Source organism: Mustela putorius, unplaced genomic scaffold (genome assembly GCF_011764305.1).
Source record: "Mustela putorius furo isolate JIRA1106 unplaced genomic scaffold, ASM1176430v1.1 tig00003870_pilon_pilon_pilon, whole genome shotgun sequence".
NCBI lineage: Eukaryota > Metazoa > Chordata > Mammalia > Carnivora > Mustelidae > Mustela > Mustela putorius.
Genome location: NW_025422022.1, coordinates 2,788,183 through 2,807,183, shown reverse-complemented (window position 1 = coordinate 2,807,183; position 19,001 = coordinate 2,788,183). Strand labels below are relative to the sequence as shown.

General features: G+C 42.4%; 1 protein-coding gene and 1 pseudogene across 2 annotated transcripts in view; one reads left to right on the top strand and one right to left on the bottom strand.

Annotated features, from left to right (window-relative positions):
- LYRM4 (LYR motif containing 4) overlaps positions 1 to 19,001 on the top strand; it is a 166,970-nt gene that overhangs the window by 38,669 nt on the left and 109,300 nt on the right. For both annotated transcript variants that reach the window (XM_045066968.1, XM_004753659.3), the window contains exon 2: positions 6,501 to 6,621. In XM_045066968.1, coding sequence (XP_044922903.1) covers positions 6,501 to 6,621 — 121 coding nt within the window. The remainder of the gene's footprint in view (positions 1 to 6,500; positions 6,622 to 19,001) is intronic.
- On the bottom strand, positions 13,503 to 15,512 carry LOC106005899 (annotated as a pseudogene).

Below are 19,001 nucleotides of genomic sequence, written 5' to 3'. Positions count from 1 at the left end.
TCAAGACAGCAAATGACTGTGGAGAGCAGCCGTTTTCTTTTAGTCTTGAGAACAGAAGTCTGAGTATATACCTATCCATATTCCATTCTCTATTACCCACTTCAAGGTCTTTCTTTATCCTTTCTTAAAGTATTTTTTTCTCTGACCTTGGAGTTCAGGGTTTTATAAGTAAATCTCTTGGCATCGTACTCTGGTTGTTAAACCTCAGTGAGTCTTCCCAATGTTTCATAATCACTCCTGGGACATCTTCTTCCATTATAACTCTAATTATCTACCCCGTTTATTTTGTTCACACTTATTATTCATAGGTTATACACCTTTGCCCTGTTCGGAAGTTTGATTTTTTTCTTACATATTTCTCATCAACTTACATAATTTTTCTATTTCAAATTTGATTTTCCAGTTTGTCCTCTGTCCTGGTTTCTATAGTACAGCATTAATTTCTACTTTAACCATGTGCATAATCCTTTTCTAACATTGCAGTCTTTGGTGGTATCTTTTTGCTTTTCTTAAAAGTGGGCAAATGTAACTCCTATACTATTTAGTTTTTTCAGTTTTCCTTAAAAGTCACCCAAATGAGAGGGGCCCCTGGGTGGCTCAGTCAGTTAAGCATCTGCCTTTGGCTCGGGTCATGATCCCAGGGTCCTGGGATCGAGCCCCGCATTGGGCTCCCTGCCGCGTGGGGAGTCTGCTTCTCCTCTTCCTCTCTCCCCAATCCCACTCATGCGTACACTTGCACTCTCTCTCTCAAATAAATCTTTTTTTTTTAAAAGAAAAGGTCACGCTACTGAGGAATAATTAAGCTAAAATAAAATGCATCTATTTTAAGTGTACAATTTCAGTGTCTTGACAATATAGATGTTGTGAAAACGCCACCCCAGTCAAGCTAAGAATTGTTCCATTGCCCCCGCCAAACTCTCCTTAGCCCTTCTATGTTCACTTTAAATGACTTCTACCGCCTCTTTCATCTCTGTAGATTTCCTGTCTGTCTAGTTCCTGAGTCCAAAACCCTGTTGCTGTCTGCTGTAGCCCTAGTATCGTGCTTGTATAGTAGGAATTCTTCAGTGAATTCTCAGTACACATTTTGTAACCACTGCCTCTCCGAGGTTATTTCAGTCTTAGTGCTGCAAATGCTTTTCATTCCATTTCCTTTCCAGTTGTGTTTTCCTTATTGATTATTGGCCTTTTTCCTAAAGATCTTTTTAATATTGCCTCTGATATTTTGAGAAGTTTATTTATTCCCTAAGTATTTACTGAGTGCGGTTTCCGAGCCAGGCCCTTTAGATCCAGTGGTAAACAAGAAGGAGAAAAGTCCCTATTGTGTGGGGCTTATGTTCTAGTGAGAACTCACGTTCATAAGAAGGAAGCTTTCTGATCTGTCCCCTCACCCTGTTATCCTCCCAGAGTACTCCTGACCTTCAAATGGTCCTTGAGCTTTCTCTCTCTTGTTGTTAGTATCCATTTTATTGTACATCACACAAGCCATAATCCCAAGGCTGTTGCATTAGTGTGAGAGATAAGAACCTGAACCAAGATTAGGACTGAAGGTTTGAAGGAGTGGAAGGTGATTCAGAAGAGATATAAAAGGTTGAAACAATGAAACATTGTGCTGGATTGAATATAAGGAGTTAAGGGGAAGGAGGAAATTTAGGACGAATCCCCAAATGACTGACTTAGATAGTTAGCTGTATGAAAATGCACCTGCCTGCAAAGGAAAATTTGGGCACTGGGGCCAGGGAGGAAAGAGAATGGTGACTTCAGTTTGAAAGTGTTCAGTACAAGAAGCTGTAGGAGGTGTAGTGGGTGTCTTGTGTTAGCAAGTCCAAAAGGCAATTAATTGGGTTATATGGATTTGGGACTCAGAAAACAGGCATGGACTAGAGAGACTTGGTAGCCAGTGGCATATATATATGACAGTAAACCTTGGGCACAGATTCAATTAATGGAGGAGATTTTATTTAAAAGAAAAGAGGTCCATTAGGGAGCCCTAGAGAGTACAAAATAGAAGAGGCAGCAGAATAAGGTGAACTCACAAAGTAGCCTAAGAAGAAATAACCAATAGATCAAGAGAGTGAGACGAGACACCATCTTGCTGTAGAACTCTCCAGTAATAAAGCAAACAGAGATAACTCAGTAAAAAATGGCAAGCACTGACATCTATCTCATTATAAAAGTGATTGATTTTAAAGGATCTTATTTTTATTAAAAATTATAATTTTTAAAGTTTAAGTTTAAATCTTTAAGTGGCCTGTGTATGCACTGAGTGCTGTTGGATACTAAGCCTTGATGAATCTTGAGACTTGACATCAAGAAGTCAGCAGCCGACAGTGTCATGGGGACAAACAACATGGTTGCATTAAGTAGCGTGGTCTCAAAGATGTGTAATGGTGAACCCACGATCCGTAAGCAGCAGTAGGGTTGCAGAACACACTGGCACTCTCCTCGCAGTCCCTTGGAATCTAGGGACATGGCTAAATTAAGCAGCTTTCTCATAGGGGCTATAAAGGAAGCACTGTCTTCAGAGACAAGGCCCATCTGAGTTAAAGCAAGTTGATGGAACACATGTCCTACCAAGCCATTGAAGGAGTTTGCCCCAGAGAGGCTAAAGAAAGGTCACATTGTTTTGTTTTCTAGATACTTGACGTGGGGTAGGGAAAGGAAGGAAAAAGCCCCAATGCTTTTAATAGGATGGGTAAGCAGAGAAACCAGATTGTGGGGTGAGGCGGCGACAAAGGATGATGCCAGTATTCGATCAGCTTGTTTCCCAAACGCACCTTTTTGATGCTGCAACCAACGTGAGCCTCCAGGTACTGTGATTATTAGGGAGTGCGTTGGAAGCGGGGAGGGAGTAAAAGCAAGACCTCGGGCCCTACAGAGTTTCCATTACTGTCTGCGGTTTATTTTGCAGCTGGGAAATTACAATGGGTGGGAGAATCCCATACAGGAGTTTGATCCTTGCAGCAGTGAAAGGATATTCAGTAGAGCCTGTGTCCACGCGGATGTCTCACGGTGGACCAGAGGGCAAAGGCTGGGGTAGAGAAAAAAAGCCAAATGGAAATCTGCACGAAGCAGCGTGAAGAAACCCTGCAGGGCTTCAGGAGGGTGGAGGCAGAAGGACTGTATGAGCAGCACAGCCTTACGGTTTCTGTGGATGGGGTCGCTTTCTCAGAGTTGGGAGCTCTTGCTGTTGTGTTGCCTTTTATTTATTCATTTTTCACACCTTATTTCAAACAGCATCTGACTCCTCCTAGGACCGTCCTGAGGCAGGCATCGTGCGGCAGCTGCACATTTTCCTTTGGAATGTTCTTGCTCAGTGATAGGGTCAAGAGACCAATAGCCAGAATGTGTTCAAGGATAAACGGTTTCCCCTGTAGTGGTGGAAAAAGCACAAAGGATAAAAATGTGAAGGGTAAAAACCAGGCGGGGGCAGAACCGAAACATTGGTGGATCTCCCTCTCCTGTGAAATTCGAGGATTCTGGCAGATTTGATTACCTTCACAAAGTTATGATCACTTGAAAGAATCCTTACAACTGGGGTGTCTGGGTGTCTCAGTCCATTAAGCATCCAGTTCTTCATTTCAGCTCAGGTCAAAATCTCAGAGTGGTGAGATCGAGCCCCGCGACAGGCTGTGTGCTGGGCTTGGAGCATGCTTAAGATTCTCTTGCCCTCTCCCTCTGCCCCTCCTTCCCCCAAATTAAAAAATCTATTTAAGGAAAAAAATTATTCATACAACGGAAAAATTGTCCTTGCAGTAGTAATTACTTGTATGATTCTCAGCCAGTGCAGTGACCTCCTTGGGTGAAGAAAAACTCTGTATGTTTTAGACGATGGAGGAGGAGGAGGAACAAGAAAAGAAGAGAGAGCCATTATCACATCATTCATGTTAGAGGTGCAGTAATCAAAAGACAACCTTTGATTACTTTAGACACGTTTAATTCAAATACCTAGAACTTTGCTCTTCTAGGTGTGGACTTTGGAGATCTGGGGAGGCAACAAGAATACACAACCGACTGTAAAAGGCTGGACCTTGAGCTCAGCGGATAGAAATCATTGAGGGTCGTAAGTTATCTTCTGATTTCCTTCAACTTTAGAGGAACTTCAGACTTCATTTTCCAAGCCGTACTCCCTTTTTTGCTAGCTATTCTGGGCTGGTCACTGGCTTCTAGAAAAATGAATTTAGTAACGATTTCTGCTGACCATTTCATTTTTCCAAAAAGCCCGTGCAGCATCCTGAGTGAAGAACTAAAACAACGGATGACTCCTGGGGTAAATTCCTGTTCCAAAACCAGTCCTACATGTGAACAAAATGTTAGAATTAAATTGTGGTGTCTGCTCTGCTCCCATCACCACTGACAAAGAAACTGTTTTGAGGAATGGGTGGGTGTGAGGAAGGACAGTGATATTGTATTATGTTAGTAACCATCATGCTGTGCAAGAAAGTACCCTAGAAATTACTTTCAGCTTTCCTGGCTAAAATCTTGTTAGATTGACAGCTATCCAGGAGAATATCTGATAAAGTCTACTAGTAAAAATCCTTGCCAAGTCTTCATAATGAAGGAGCCCCTGTTACATAGTGTCCGCTAGTTTAGGGATTCCATTTCCAGTCATGGTTGCCCCAAGGTTGATCCTGAGTACCCAGGACCATCTCTGCAAATACTCCCATTGGCTCACCGAGGCTTCAGATGAGCAACTGTCCAGGGGCTTATGTCCTAAAAATATCTACCTTTCTCTGTCACAATTCTTAATGGCACAAGATTTCATTTTACTTTTGCTTTTAAACACAAGGAGACCTGCCATTTGGATTTTTAATTTAAAATTTCTTTTTACTTTAGGGAAGTTGATCTAAAATGAAAGTAGACTTCTCTAAAACTAGTTTTCCCAGTAAATTATATCCATCTCCCCAAACACGTTCCCAACTCCCAAAGAAGGTATATTCCCCTTTCTCATCTCTTTGCCTCTGTATGTAAATGCTATTAACAGTTTCCCAGGGATTCTTTAACTGATGTTTAAAGTTAAAAGCAGATCCATCTGAGATCATAAAAGGACTGGAGAAAATGGTGTTTGCTGTGACTGACTTGGATTCTTCCTTCTTCTCTTGTCTTCAGTCTTGCGTACATGTGGAGGGCATGGGGAAAAGCCATGACTATGTAGGGGGCACATCAGGTTAAGGACTCTTGATTATCCAGACCATTCTGCCATCTGTCCACACACCATATTATGACCCTGAGGATGAAGGATGAAGTTGACTCTGTGTAGTGAGGAGAAAGGAGTACTAATTCATTAAGTTATTAGGAAGAGCTTTCATTGGTTGAGTTATGTGATAAAGCTGACTGCTCGGGGCGCCTGGATGGCTTAGTCGGTTAAGCGACTGCCTTCAGCGTAGGTCACGATCCCAGGGTCCTGGGATCAAGCCCCACATCAGGCGCTCCACTCAGCAGCGAGTCTGCTTCTCCTTCTCTGTGATCTCCCTCACTTTCATTCTCTCTCAAATAAATAAAATCTTAAAAAAAAAAAAAAAGCTGAATCCTCCCAGTAACCCTCAGAAGTAGGTAGTATTATACCCATTTGACAGATGAGGAAACGTGGCCTTATGTTAAGAATCTTGCCCAAGTTCACACAAACAGTGGGAGCCTGGAGCAAAGCCAAGCTTGTCTGATTTGAAGGCCGTCCTCTTGAACTGTTGTCCTTTGTTTGCTGCATGCAATTTATTTGGTGGGGAGGGGTATTGTATGTGCTTGTGTGTGCATATGTATGCACTATAGAGATGGAGAAAAGCAGGGGTGCCTGGGTGGCTCAGTTGGTTAAGAATCCGACTTTTGGTTTCAGCACGGGGCATGATCTCATGGGTTGTGGGATTGAGTCCCATGTCCGGCTCCCCACTCTGTGAGTCTGCTTGAAGAGTCTCTCCTGTTGACCCTCCCCCTACCTGTGCTCTCGCTCTCTCACTTTCTTTCTCTCTCTCGTAAATAAATCTAAAAAAAAAGATGGAGGAAAGCATTTTGCTATGAACTTTACTCTCGACTGTAGTAGGACCCTTATGTGTTATATTCTAAAAGAGGAATAAACAGCTAAAAGATGGGAGAAGATTGGGGAGCTGACCCGAGTCAGGCATAGATCACCATCTTGGTGCATGAGTATGTGGCACGTCGTTTCACCTTTTTTAATTCTTGCTTTGTTCCTGTACATTAAAGGTTCAATTAGCCACATTAATGGAGAGAACTCAGGCGTGAATAACTGAAGAACCAAGAGTCTGAGGAACAATTCAGTAACAGTTTGCCTTGTATATGTGAATTGTTTGTGCTGGATTTATTCCCCTAATCTGTTTGCTTAGTCATCCCAGAATAGTAATAAATGGGCCTGTCCCAAGAGCCAAGATCTAAGTGAATTATCCACAGGGGAATACAGACAGTTAATTCGTAAGGAAGGGTTTTTTATTTCATTTAAAAGCATAGCTTCAGACTGCTGACACTTTTTCTTTTTTTCTCTTGAATTCATTTAGAACTTATGCTGTCAGGAGGATAAGAGATGCCTTCAGAGAAAATAAGAATGTAAAGGATCCTGTAGAAATTCAAGCCCTAGTGAATAAAGCCAAAAGAGACCTTGGAATAATTCGTCGACAGGTAAGATGGTTCGATGATGTACTGTCTTTCATTAAGAGCTGTAAACTTTGACATATCCCCCTTAATTGGCCATCACTGCTTTTGGTATTTATGATTTATACCATGGGGTCATGAAACTGTTCCTCTTACTCAGATAGACACAGAAAGATGACCTACCATATTACTGAACTCAAGGAGAACATAAAGGAAAATATCAGCTTTCCAGAATCTCAGGAATGCATCCTTCCTGGGGGGCTGCATTCTCATTGTTCACTAAAGGCTGACCTTTAAATATGACACTTTTTAAAAAATCCCCCTTTGTGTGATATATTTACACATTTATCCATTGACATATGTCAGAGAACATAAATATGTTCTACTTTTCCTAGTATTTTTAAAATCGTAATTCAAGGTGTTGTTGCCCTTTTCTTGGAGACACCATTGTTGGTGAGGAACCTGAATTTTGTTGCTACTTGGAAGATGTATCTGCAGGTGCAAATGGGGTAGAGCACAGCTGTTTAGCTACTGACCCCGTAACAGACCCTGGAAGGTGTTTTTGTCTCATCTTGTAGAAGTGCCAGGGATCACCTTGATTTCTGCTTGCTTTGCTCTTCCTCAGGAAGTGGACCAGAACATCTGCAGCAGCATGGTCTCCTGGGTAGTGTGATATGTCCCTCTTTCTGCAAAATTAATTAGAGAGTCAGAGGCCGAGTAGTCTGCTTTTAGTTGGTTTTCTCGTCCTCTAAAAAAAATCATCCTTTTCACTATTTTTCTTTGATTTAGCAACAGTCATACCATAAGCTCTATTTCTGTTTCTTATCTCTCTTACTTGCCGTAAAGTTCTTTATAAAGTATGGAAGGGAAATCCCTTACCATTTCCCTCAGTTCCGCCTCGAGTTTTGGAAAGGGCTTGTTTAGGATCATCAGGAGATACCAGCTCGGCTGACAGCAAATCATGTCATACTATGTGACATATATATGTGTAGATATACATACATATACATCCCTAACCCTTCCTCATGCTGAACTCTAGGTAATTCCAAAAAAGAAGCAATATTAACTACCATAGTTTTCTTTTTTTTTTTTTAAGATTTTATTTATTTATTTGACAGAGAGAGATCACAAGTAGGCAGAGAGGCAGGCAGAGAGAGAGGAGGAAGCAGACTCCCTGCTGAGCAGAGAGCCCGATGCGGGACTCGATCCCAGGACCCTGAGATCACGACCCGAGCCGAAGGCAGCGGCTTAACCCACTGAGCCACCCAGGCGCCCTACCATAGTTTTCTCTTTATGTCAAATTCAAAAGTCTTGCAAGGTAATGAAACAAACAATCCCTTCTAAAATGACTTTTCAGATTCTGATAACCGTCCTTGAGTTCTCCAGTTTTCTAGCCACAGAGTAACTGCCACATTCAGACAAACCTAGGAAATGATCTTCAGTGAAGGCCATGGAAGGATAATAGGATAGTCAGAAAAATAAACTGATCAGCGTATTTGCATATACTTTGATACTGGCAGGTAAATGAGTTTTCATTTTGAAAACTGCAGGATGATGGCATTTTGCAGGCATCACTGGTTGAATTTTATGGGATGCTTTAGCACTGGAACTTGGAAAAAACAAGCAGCCTGAGTCCTCATTTCACATAAACTCAGATTCAGTTCTTTGGCACTTTCTGATGTAGACACTGGCAAGCAGCTCCCAAACAGACTGACGTTATCCTTTAGCATAGAGTTGCAGAGTCGAAACTGCTTAGAAAAGGAGCCTGTAAGTACTTTGTGCCGCCATTTCTTCTGTTATGTAATTATCTTGTCCCCCCTGGTTTGAAATGCTAAAACTGCCCTCTCAAGAACACAAAGATTCTCAACTGTCAGACATCCCCAGTGAACCCACATTTAAAACCAGCTCAAAATGCTGCAACCTCTGGACCTGTGGGAGCCAGGGTGCCCTCCTCAGGACAGCCTGGCAAAGGCACCTTCCTTGCCAGTTGGGGACAGGTTGCCTACTTTCGGGCCCAGGGCGCTTTGCCAGGAGAGCAGCAGATGATTATTTGGGCCCTGAAAACTCTGCTCAGAAAGGTTTTGACAAGTGAAAGCATTCCTATTGCATTAGAGAATTTGTTAGCCAATTACAGGTCAATTACAGGTCAAGACCGGGTCAAGCTTTACCAGGGAAGCTCTCATAGCCACCGCCTTCTTTTTTTTTTTAATTTGTGGTACTTACTTTTTATTATTATTATTATTATTATTATTATTATATTATTTAAAGATTTTATTTATTTATTTATTTGATAGAGACAGAGAAACATCAGGAGAGGGAAAATAAGCAGGGGGATTGGGAGAGGGAGAAGCAGGTTTCCGCTGAGCAGGGAGACCGATGAGGGGCTCAATCCCAGGACCCTGGGATCATGACCTGAACTGAAGGCAGATGCTTAACAACTAGCCACCCAGGCACCCCCCTCATAGCCTTCTGACGTGCCTCCCTGATTTCCCATGCCTGCATGATCTATTCTCCACATACTACCAGAGTGTTCTTTTTTTAAAAGGGAAATTAGAGCAGATTATACCCCTGCTCAGAATCCTCCAGAGCCTTCATAGCATGATGGCAATAAAATCTGAAATCCTTAAGAAGCTCTCAAAGACTCTCCATTGCTCGTCTCCCTCACACTTTGGGATGCCTTCCTGATGTCTCTGAAACACCCCCAGCTGGTTTCCGTCGTGGAGGCTTGGTCCCCTCTGCTTGGAGTACTCTCTCCCCAGGCCTTCTGTTGCTTGATTCCCTGTTTCCCTCAGACTTTTATTCTGATTTCACCTTCTCGCAGAGGGCTGTCCTGACCACACTGTCTAAAAATTGCCTTCCTTTTGTCACTCTGTCCCACAGCCTGCTTTGATTTTCTTTACAGCATTTATCAGTCCTGAAAATAACATCACTTAATGCCTTGTCTGTTTCTCTTCCTCCGTGAGGATAGGGATCTCCCCTGTCATGGTCACCAGTACCTGACTGGCCAGTGCATGGGCTCTGGGGTTAGCCTGCCTGTGTTCACATCCTGACTTGGGCTTCTGACTTGGAACTGGAGGCAGATATTTAACCTCTCGGTGCCTGATATAAAATGCAGATGAGACTAGGCCCAACCTCATGGGTTATGATGAGCAGCAAGTAAGTTAACACATGTGAAGCCCTAGAAGGATGCTGGCACATAGTAAATACTTGCTGTTACTGTCATCAGGAGTATCTAGAGACGCCCCCACTATGGTGGACTCTCCATAATCCTCTGTGGGCCAAAGGAGTGTGTGAAGATATATTTGGCCCCTGAGATCATACATCTCAGGCAGGGGGTCTGAGCCACCAACTCATGGTATCTTGCTGGCTGCCCATTGTTATGCCCCAATAATGGGTCCGTGATTAAAGGAGCTAGACTGATATAAAGCGAAGGTCAAGCAAAGCTTTATTTCGCACCAAGCATCAAGAATCAGACCAAACGTTCGGGGACGCACCTATTACAAGAGAGGGCGACCTTCTCTGCTTCACAGACTAGCTTTTAAGGGCAAAGGCCGTGCGGTCGGGCCTGGCCACACACAGGTGACCAATGAGATTGTAACACACACAGGAAACTCCACAGTGATGCTAGGTGACAAACTGAATTACAATTTACCCTAGTAGACATTTGAACCAGCCTATTACACCTTGATTAGGATTGGGGCCAAAAAGGCTCCCAAAGACGGGCTGGAGTCCTACTCCTTGGTAGCTAGGGAGACGGTAAGCAACCCTCCCCACTGATCTGATGTCTCCATCTGGCAGGACCCACCCTTGTATCTGGGCTTTGTTACCTGGAGCTGGTTTCCGGGACTTGTTTTTAAGTAAATCCCCTGGGGGAAGGGGAGCCAGGACAGTTTAACTTTAATGAAAGACTCTTGTTAAATAGGTCCTTATACCCAGAACCTCTCCTCAAAGAGAATGAATCATGAGGAGAAAGTGGAAACCTGAGGAGGCCCTTAGCCTCTAATCTAATGAGACATAACCGGCATGAGCTGTAATACCCTTCCTATCAGATCCCTCTTTCTCTTGGATACTTGGATGCAAAGACCATCCACTCAGGTGCACGTCAATCTCAGCATCACTATTCTGTGGATGACAAAGCCCCTAGACATCTTTGCAGCTGTTGGATATGCACGTCTGTAAAGGCAGTGCTCAAAGTGTAACCCTCCACCCGACTTGTCCTCTTCTGACTCTGTTTACCTCTTCCCCGCTGTCTAGGCTGTCTTGAAAGTGGATCTGGCTCTCTATGGACATGTCCTCAGTCCCTTCCATTAGCTGTGCTGCTAATAATACAACTGCACACGGTTAAGAATGTGAGTTTTTTAAAAAAGTCACTGAGCAAAGATTTTCTTCTGGTTTTTCGAGGTAGAGAAACCAAGGTATAAGCTGGATCCTTGTCCATGGCCACATGGCCAGACCAGAGCTTAGAGCAAACTCAGAAGTTCAAGGACATGCACTCCTGAGTCCGTAGAAATGGAAGGATAAAGATATTCTTAAGTCATTCCCCAGTTTTGTACCCAAGATAGGTCAGGACCACATCAACCCAAGCGCAGCCTCTCCTCAGAGGCCCTTCTTCCTTTGTGTCCTCACTGCTGCGCTGAGAGATTTCAGCTTCCTTGTGGGAACCAAGGGTTGCCAGGGTTCTGCTTAGTTCACACCCTCCTAAGGATTACTCTGATTTCAAGAAGTAGCATGGCAGATCATTTTTACTCCATTATGAGCAAGTCAGACTCCTTTTGCTCACTCTCTATCATTATGACTCACTCAGTAGAAGCCTGGCATACACTTGTTCTTTCTTTGACATTCTTAGACCAACTCTTCCCTGAAATTATAATCCAGTCTGTCAGTCTCTAACTTCTTCCCAGGGACAAACATCCTCTCATATCCTATAACCAGCAGAGGCATCATTCCCCCTTTTTTTTAAATTCCTATTATGTCCGAATAAAATGGTTCTGTAAAGATAGTTTGACCCTGGGTGCCTGGGTGGCTCAGTGGGTTAAGTTTCTGCTTTCGGCTCAGTCATGATCCCAGGGTCCTGGGATCGAGCCCTGCACTGGGCTCCCTGCTCAGTGGGGAATCTGCTTCTCCCTCTTTCTCTGCTTCTCCACCAGCTTGTGCTGTCTCTGTCTCTCAAATAAATAAATAAAATCTTTTTTAAAAAAAAGTTGGAGAGGCCTTTTGTGTATGTGCCAGATGGTGCCAGAAAGGGTGCACGGAGGTTGGGTTGTGTATAGGGTTGGGCTAACAGCTCTCACACAATCTGGGCAGCAAAGAAGTACCTAAGTACTTTCTACCTCGGACAGTAAACAAGGCCCCTTGGGTCTTTCATATCAGAAAGAAAAGCAAGAAGGTCAAGCATGCTTTCATCTTGGTTCTTTCTTCCATTTTGCTGTTCTAAAGGTATTCCTTTTTATTTCTACTTATAAGGCATGAATTAGAATAGCTCTCAGTGATCACCCCTCATTAGAGTTTGTGATGCCACTGTAGATTTTAAACAACCAGAGCCTACCTTATTTGGTGTCACTACTTCTATGTTCTGTACTTATGCAACTCAAGGTGACCTCTAAAGACCATTGCCATCACCCATGGGCCTTCTCTCCCTGTGTAGGTCACAGAGATTTTGTATTCTTCAAAGCAGAAGTATTTTCCAAGCGTTTTGATGTAGAGTGGTCACCTTTGTTAGCTGCCTAGCTAACCAGCCACATGTCTGTGAGAAAAGATATAGAAGAAGCAGTGGAGAGTGGGAAGCTCCGGCTACAGTGGGCGTGCCTTGCCAGACCCGTCTTTCTGTACTTTGACAGAATTTCCCTGAGTATGCCAATTAAGATTGTGACTTTAGGAATTCTCAGCTACAGCCGAAATGTGTAGCACCTTTATCTAGAAACCTGGTGAAAACACGTATCTCTGCAGAGTTTGGGATTTATTTCCAGCTGTGTGATGCTCTCTGTGTTCATCAGAGTGCATCCAGTGAAGGCCGTGCTGCCATCCTGGGTTCTCGGGAAGAAGCGCTCCAGGTAACAGAAGGGGTGTGTGTGTGTGTGTACACACAAGTGCATGTGCGTGTGTTATAGACCCTTTCCTTACACAGTTAACTGAGTAAAACCAATATCTCTAGGAGAGGAACAACTATTCCCTGTTGAAAGTTTCCCAACCGGGGCGCCTGGGTGGCTCAGTGGGTTAAAGCCTCTGCCTTTGGCTCCAGTCATGATCCCAGGGTTCTGGGATCAAGCCCCACATCGGGCTTTCTGCTCAGTGGTGAGCCTGTTTCCTTCTCTCTTTCTTTCTCTCTGCCTCTCTTCCTACTTGTGATCTCTGTCTGTAAAATAAATAAAATCTTTTTTAAAAATTAATTAATTAAAAAAAAAAGAAAGAAAGGTTCCCAACCACCTGCTTAAGTAGGCTAGCAGATTTAGCACTAAATTTCTACCCAAATACTGTTTATTCCCCCCTCCCCCAAGGACGGGTTGTACATGTTAAAGTAAGGAAGGCATCCCACAAAAGGAGGTTCATGTGCAACTTCAGTATTTGGGTGACGACACCTGATGCTGTAGTATGGGATTGTACATGCTGGGTAACAGCAAGGTTTTGGAGCTTTTCAGTGATAACAGTTTTATACCACACAGGTCGTTCTTAAAGCCAGTGCAGGGTGTTTTGGGTGTGTTTTATCTTGTTGTTTTGTTCTGTTTCGGTTTTTTTGGTTTTTTGGCTGGGGTGTGGAGGGAGATAGGGGTTTTCCGTTTTGTTTTGTTTTGTTTTTAGCAAACAACTTCTTCGCATATATTTTCCCCAAATCACATTAAACAAAAGTTGCTGTCATTTTAGAATCAATGACTACCTCTTTCTTTAATTAGAAAAAAAGTTTTACCTGAATATTTATGTAACTTTATTGCTGTTTATTATAACAAAAATGTTTCAAACTGATTTGTAGAATCCATTCAGTAACATAGGAGATTGAAATCCATCTCTCAAGAAGATACAGTTATGGCTGAATGTATTTGGTGTTCAGAGTACAGCACAAATAACAAAATTCCTTGCGTGTCATTTGGTTCTTGGTGCGGTCATCTGTATTCATCTCCTGAAAAGCAAAAGAATCCACTTGGTGTTTCAGTAAATATCAAAGTAGTTGTTTAAAAAAAGAAAATCTTCCACAGAGAGAGACCCAAGAACGAGCAGCCGCAATGAATGAGTCCTAGGGTCAGGTGAGTCCTCCTTTCATCCGATGAGCGTCGACTTCGGGACTGACGCTTCTGCTGCGAGTGATGACCCCTGTGTCACCCTGCTGCTGGATGAACTCACGTGGAGACTGCTTTTGGGGCTGGTTGCAGTGACAGACATATTCTTGCTGTTGGGGTAAGGTGAGACTACCCAAAACCAATAAGAGGACAGTACTAGGCGTCAAGTGGGAGAAGAGGAGGAAAATCCAAACCCGGCAGAGCGGATGGCGAGCTTTATGCCGGCCTGTGGTGGGATGGTACTGAACGGTCTGTTAGCGAAGGTGAGAAACGGCGGGGTCGATCGCAGGCACGCTGGGCATCCATCCAAAAGATAGGGTCTTCTTCAACCTGGGAAGAGTGGTCTGGTGTTAGGTCAGTAACATCCACTTCTTTCTTGTGTCGTTGGCTACAGTCACTGAAGAAGGCTCATGAAGACAAACAAACATTGAAAGGTTTGTTTTTGTACGTGATTGCTGGGTTCTTTCATAGCTTCTTTCTTCTGTCTCATTGGACACCAAGAACCATCTTCTTAGAATGTGACCTCACACACATCAGAACAGTCATTGAGAATTTCCGTAAAAAGCCCATCTAAAATTAGACTCTTCATGGGCAGCTTTTTTGTCACAGGACAGATCCAAGCGGGCTTCTCATTCATTGCAGATAAAGGGCAGCATCAAAACACTGTAGATATGTGTAAGTCTCTGCATGGCGTGGGATTGCTGGCCTCATTTTCCTTAAAGGGCACCTCAAGGATACCTGAAGGAACTTTACTCTCAGAAGCTGCAGTAAGTTTTCCTTTAATTAGTTTTCTAGAATGATCAAGGTTTCCAATACCCTTCATTTCTAGTCTCTATAATGACATGGCTGATGTGAGTTTTCACACAAGATATACAGAACTGGAGTAATTCTTTCCAATTTCTATTGCCAAAGAAATGGAAATCTGATTTGGCACAGCTGAAGATAACCCAACCAAAGATGTATTTATATTCAATTCCATTTTTAGGTGGTGATGGCATAGCCAGGCAAAGGAAACAGCTTCCCATTTGCTTTTATACAAAGACGGTTGGGATAGTTTTGTTCTTGAGAGCAACTTGACTCTGCCAGGCAAAGAGCCAGCTGAACTTGGACTATATAATCCTTCCTAGCACCTGGCAGGAAAAAAAAATATATATATATATATCTGGATATAGTTCTCTAACTTGGTAAGGTGTCAGAACAAAAATAAAAACTAATCTAGGGGCGCCCGGGTGTCTCAGTCAGTTAAGTGGCTGCCTTCAGCTCAGGTAATGATCCCAGGATCCTAGGATCGAGCCCCACATTGGACTCCGTGCTCAGTACAGAGCCTGGTTCTCCCTCTCCCTCTGCCTGCCGTTCTGCCTGCTTGGGCTCTCTCTCTCTTTTTCTCTCTCTGTCAAATAAATAAATAAAATCTTTAAAAATAAATAAATGAAAACTTCTCTTGAAATTGTTGGCTACTGCTTTCAGCTAAAATCGCGGCCTTGATGAGAACATCAGGAACATCAAAAAGGGGCGAGTTTTTAAACTGCCCATCAGGGTGTACAAGAGGAATTAGGGAAGATGACTGCTGCACCTCAAATATAAGTATAAAGCCATTCAGAGCAGACTCCATGCAGCTGTTAAAAATAGTAGAAGGGATGCCGAGGTGACTCAGTTGGTTGGGTGTCTGCCTTTGGCTCAGCTCATGATCCCAGAGTCCTGAGATCGAGTGCCACGTGGAGTTCCTTGCTCAGTGGGGAGCCTGCCTCTCCCTCTGCCTGCCTCTCCCCCTGCTTGTACGCTCTCTCTCACTCTCTTGCTCTCTTATAAATAAATAAAATCTTAAAAAAAAAAATACTAGGAAAGGGGTTGATGTTCCAGGAAGCCTTCCTTTTAGTTAACCTGACTGTGTGTATGTGTGAACATTTTCAGTGTTTCTTGGCTTACACTTAATTACTTTATTTGTAGGTCACTAAAAGCAAAGTTAATTGTCCACTTCATTGGCATTTTGGATGGTGATAGATGAGAGTCTCTGAAACTCTTTTTTTTTTAACTTTTGTTTGCCATTTTATGGTTTAGTCTTTCAATGGCCAATCAAGAGAAATGACCACCAGTAACTTTTTTAGAGTGCTGGTTGTGAAATGAGAAGCTCATGAACAATGTCTGTCTTCTCTCACTGTCAGTCACTGCAACATCCATTCCAGTGCCCTAAATAGTGGGTAAAACTTGAATTAAAGGGCACCTGGGTGGCTCAATTGGTTAAGCAACTGCCGGCAGCTCAGGTCATGATCCTGGAGTCCTGGGATTGAGTCCAGCATCGGGCTCCCTGCTCAGCAGGGAGTCTGCTTCTCCCTCTTCCTCTGCCCCTCCCCCTTCCTTGTGCTCATGCTCTCTCTCTCAAATAAATAAATAAACTCTTTAAAAAAGAGAAAGTGAGAAAGCAAAATACATGAAAAGAATTATATACACTATTCATAATAGCCAAGGGGTGGATGCAACACAGAGTCCCACCAGTGGGTCAACAGATAAACAAAATGCTGTGTATACCTACAATGGAATATTAGTCAGCTTTAAAAAAAGAAGCAGTTTCCGACACATGCTGCAGCATGGATGAACCTCCAGGGCATTACACAAACGAAGGAAGTGGATGAAGGAAGTGGGTCACGGAAGGACAGATTGTAGGTGGTGGTTGCCAGGCGCTGGAGGAAGCCGGGTCCTGGAGTTTCTGTTAACTGGGTATAGAGTTGCAGCTTTGCAGGTTGAAAGAATTCTGAAGACTTTTTTCACAACAGTGTGAATGTATTTAGCAGTATTGAACTGTATACTTAAAAATGGTTAAAATGGTTAATTTTAAGGGACTTTTCTCCACAATAAAAAATATCTGCCCCTCTCCCACACACACAAAAAAGAATTATAGCTGGTCATCAATTTTTTCCTTAATCGGGAAAAGTAAAGTGCTTTAGACATTGGTATTTAAACGTGGGGAACTTAAATCATTTGAAACTTGAACAAGTGGATTTGTATCTGTGAACCTTCAGTTTCCTATCTGTAAAATCAAAGGATTATATGATGATTTCTAAGGCTTCTTCCAGTTCTAAAATCCCATGACTTAACATTTCACATAAATATCTGCCCCCTTCTTTTTTTGCAGAAACCTACCTAATACATTTTTTTTTAAATAAACTACTCTACGCTCAGCTTTCCTTGACCAATTTGTACTAAGATCTTAACTCAACAGAGTTTGGGCTATAGATAAGTAAAGTTGTAAGCCAGCTATGTATTTATACCATCATAAATTTCAGGACTTTCTCTTGGTCAAACCTTTCTGCTACAAGTAAAGTCAGAAAATTGAATTATTTTATTAATGTTTCTAGAACCTCTGCTATTAGCCTTCCTTTCTGATAGAAGATGTGTTACTAGTACTACAGCACATCTCTGAGCACAGTATTTTCTTTCAAAGAAAATTAAGTAGCAATTCAAGAGCAATAATACGTTAACTTGATAGGCAAGAAAAAGATTAAGGTGGTTTCCTCGAGCCCCACCTTCATGTTAACACTAGTTTCTTCTTGATTTGACTTCTCCCTGCTCCCTGGCTGGCTTCTCAGCTGCATGAAACATGATCTGTTAGATAAATCGAATGACACTATATATTCTGTAATTCCAGGCGCACAGTTTCTTTCCTTAGATATTTATCAAGCACCTAGTGTATGCAATCTAATTATGAGTTGACTTTATAAGCTCTTTGGAAGCAGAGTTGGGATTGGAATCTTGAAGTCCATCAGGACCTTGTAGATGGTCTTTCTCATTTTGACTCTCAGGAGACAAACCTTTCATCTTCATTCTAGATCACACCTATTTGTTCATTTAATAGAACAGAAATATATGGACTCTAAAAGGGTACCCCAGCAATACTTTCCCCCTGCCTATATAGATCAACTAAAATTAGATCAAAAGATCAATCTTCATATTTAAAAACTAATAAACAGTCAGAAGCAAAGGAGATTTAAGCACTCTGTCTTGGACTTCAATAAAAATCCTCAGGAAATCAACATGAATTTTTATACAGTGACCAGAATTGCCCCCTGAGTGAACCCTACATCTTTTGGATATCTGAATTCTTTCAGTATGAATGAAAGATTCCCCAAACTCCTGTCAAATGAGAAGGGTTGATTACTTTTATAGCTTGGCCAATGTATGACATTCATTTTTTTTCATCTGTTCAATATATAGTTTTTCTGCAGCTATTAAAAAAAAAAAAAAAACCTTCAGGAAGAATTTGAGCTAATTTCCTCCCTTCCTGCATTTTCTAGAAATTCCAGTAAATCCTCGAGTCTGGGGCAATACTGATGGCATTTCTATTTCTATAGATGAAATGCCTGTCAGCAATTGTGCCTTAAATTTGCTTGACCCCTCCAAGATCGACGTGTACAAAACAAGATTCCATTTTCTTTCTGCATTTTTAAGATACAGTAATAGTTCTTTTTCATACTTGCATGTTCAGAAGAGCTCATGAGGAAGGCAACAGTAATGCTATTTATAGAAAGTTTTGCTTGGGTTTTCATTTGGGAACTCTTATTATCCTTCTCCCATGTAGCCTACTGAGCTTTTCACTCTTGAATTCCTCAAAGAACCATTTTTGTTGCTGAAGCATCCAAAGTGGACGTAGATACCATGAGCTCTGGAGCAGAAAGTACACTGATCCATAGGAAGAGTGGAAGTTGAAATCTCAGCTCTGGTAGGACCATACTGTGTTATCTTGGGGTCCTTGTTTATTCGCCTCATCGACCGCATGTGTAAAGAGATGGTTTTACTGATAAATATTGATGAAGGTGATGCCGGTCTGTGGTGGTGGTGGTGGTCTTGGTGATGATTGTGTGCTTGCTCTCAGTGTTGGCTCATTGTGTCCTCTTCCCGCACTGACACTACAAAGCAGTTTGAACAAGTTGCCTCAGTTTCTAACAGCAGCCTTGTGAGAAAATGATGGTTTCCTCATGCGTTAGATGAGGAAATTTGAGACTTTGAGTGTTGGAATAACTCCCCAAGGACACACAATTAGGGGAATGGTGGGCCCACATCTAGTCTCACTTTTCAGCCAGTTCTTAGAAGAGAGATCAAACTGTGGGTGGTCTGATCTTAACAGGGATAAATAAGACACTGGAG